Source organism: Hyla sarda, chromosome 9 (assembly GCF_029499605.1).
Source record: "Hyla sarda isolate aHylSar1 chromosome 9, aHylSar1.hap1, whole genome shotgun sequence".
Taxonomy (NCBI): domain Eukaryota; kingdom Metazoa; phylum Chordata; class Amphibia; order Anura; family Hylidae; genus Hyla; species Hyla sarda.
The window spans coordinates 174,395,985-174,398,460 of record NC_079197.1 but is presented as its reverse complement, the minus strand read 5'-3'; the positions used below and the strand labels follow the sequence as shown (position 1 = coordinate 174,398,460).

At 58.8% G+C, this 2,476-nt stretch overlaps 1 protein-coding gene across 2 annotated transcripts; it reads right to left on the bottom strand.

The window, feature by feature from the left end:
- Positions 1 to 548: 548 nt before the first annotated feature.
- On the bottom strand, positions 549 to 2,476 carry FBXO46 (F-box protein 46). Of its 2 annotated transcripts, none has more exons than XM_056540647.1 (2): positions 2,225 to 2,476; positions 549 to 1,908 (listed from the first exon to the last, which is right to left on the bottom strand). In XM_056540647.1, the coding sequence occupies exon 2, from the start codon at positions 1,896 to 1,898 to the stop codon at positions 549 to 551; it is 1,350 nt and encodes a 449-aa protein (XP_056396622.1). In that variant the 5' UTR covers positions 1,899 to 1,908; positions 2,225 to 2,476. The 2 variants fall into 2 exon arrangements, with proteins under 2 accessions (XP_056396622.1, XP_056396621.1); XM_056540646.1 differs by lacking the exon at positions 2,225 to 2,476 and adding an exon at positions 2,034 to 2,203.

The window sequence follows — 2,476 nt, the reverse complement described above, 5'->3', positions numbered from 1 at the left end:
TGTCACTCATGTGCGCCATCATCAGGTAGACCGGTGCGCTGCTCACCCCTCACTGCCCCCAGTAAATATGGGCCCAGGGGTCTCAGATTTGGTTCTAAATTCTCTTCAGATGTTCCATTTATCTTCATAGTTCTTCATTAATGACGGAAACATTGGGGGAGAGTTCTCAAAACCTGTCTAGAGGAAAAGTTGCTGAGTTGACCATAGCAACCAATCAGATCGCTTCTTTCATTTATAACAAGGCCTCTGCAAAATGAAAGAAGCGATCTGATTGGTTGCTATGGGCAACTTTTCCTTTGCACAGGTTTTGATAACTCAGAACTAAAGCATGGCGATCTCAGCGTGGCTCGGCCGTCACCTAGTGGGCCCAGCTCCATGACAGCCCCGCCAGAGCCACCACTGTGGAGGATCAGGGCAGCTTATTGTTGGGGTGACCCCCCCTAAATGGACTGTCACCCAGCCCCCAACACGACACAGCGACACCAGAGCACTTCATAAATAATCCCTTTTATTCAAACACTCATCCGCATCCCCCCCTCCCCCACGTTTCACCTCCCCTCATCCCCTCTCCCATGTCCCCTTCCTTTCACCCGGGTCCCTTCTCCCGGCAGCACCCAGTTATTGTCATGGAGGCCCAGCTGGCACCCAGGAGCCGCCCGGTCGGGGCGCCGGCAGCACATCCAGTAGGAGCGTCCATAGGGCAGGTCGTGGTGGTAAGGTTTGGGGTGCCAGCGGCACATGGACACGTCTCCACGTTTGTAAATCCGTTTGCATTGTTTGCAGGGGTCGTCTCGGTAGAGGGGGTGTTGGCTCCAGCGCGAGTCACATGGCCGCACCCCATAGTCTTCGATTATTGCCCGGAAGCGTCGGCAGGAGCACTTTATGGCAGCCAGCGACTGCGTGGATAGATAGCCAAAGATGACCAGGAGGACGTGGTCCGGCAACGAAGGGAGGTAAAGTCGTGGCTGGAGAAGGCGCTGGACCTGGAAACGAATCTCCAGGAAGTCATGGGAGACATGGCGGTAAAGGCGGCAGAGGGGCGGGACGGGCGGCGGGGGAGGAGGCGGGGGAGGAGGAGCAGCAGAGAGGCGGGGGAAGAAGAGCTGTCCCGGGAGCGGTTCTGTTTCATCTGCCTCCCCCCCATAGAAGACACAACGGTCAACGGCTCCAGTCAGCACCAGATCTACATGGAAGCCGGACTCCGAGACCGCCCCCTGCGCCTCCTCCGAATCCTCCATTTGCTGAGACTCCATCTTCTCCAGTAGGACACAGACGCGGTGCGGCTCCGGACTCAGCAGCTGGTACAGGTCACAAGTTATGGGGTCTCCCGGCCGCTCAGCCACACGGAAGGCGATGCGGACCTCCCGCTCTGCCTGTTCTGCCTCATACTGAGCCACAGCCTCGGCCACGCTGCGGCACTGACCCTCTGCGCCATCTTCTGATGACGTCACCAGGACCAGAGGAGGTCTGGGGGGCTCAGGTTCAGCCCCTCGGTTCTCCGCACGAGCCACCATTTCAGCCACAGAGGGAGGGGCTTCCAGATCTACAGCATGCCGACGCCTCTTTGCCCGGGAGCTGCCCCCTGCAGTCCACCGGCCTTTGACTTTAGCCCCTCCGGGGCGGGGGGACGAGCCGCTCCCTGCACATTGATAAGCTACAAAGAAGGCCACTTTCTCCTTGGTGTTTCCAGGCTTGATAACGTACCACGTGTCCAGGAGAACGCGGTCATCGCCGCCCCGCGGGCATTCAGTGTTCTCTGGGGGCGGGGCTGTCTCTTCCACAGGCCCCGCCCTCTCGCCGCTCTCTGCGTTCTTGCTGCCTGAGGCACAGGTCGTGGAATAAGCACCAAAGGGACGAGGACTCCACAGGTGAAAGGGGGAAGGCAATCCGGGATCCATGGCGTCAGACCTGCAGAGAGAAGAGCCACACAATGACGCCATGCTGTGACAGCGCCCCCCACAGTCTGAGGTCACTTATATAACAGTTTTACTGGGGATTGTGGTGGTTTTGCGATGCTGTTATTGGCTGTTTACATTTTAGAAGCCTTTTGAGGTTTTACCACTATTTTCTGCGGTTTTGCACAATCCCCCAGTGTGAACAGGACTTTATCCTCTATACAGGGCCACACACTGCAGGAAGGGACACAGACCAGGGGCCACAAGAGCCCAGAGCACAGCTGCCTCCTCCTGAGGCCCCGCCCCCTGCCGGGTAACACCTGTCTCACCTGCCGCCCGCTGCTGACCATGACCCCGCGCTCAAGGGGTCGTTAATCCGGGGGACTTCCGCACCAGGCGCCGGGATCCCGCCCAGGCTTCCTTTCCGGTTACCCGCTTCACGCCCGCTGATTCCCTGCACACCCGAGAAGCTGCCATTCAGGGAGGAGAGTCACCTGACCCCCTTAAAGGGACAGTCTCCCTCTGGCTCCCACGCTGAGTGCGCTCCAGTGACAGACAGCTGCAGGAGGAGCAAACAGCCA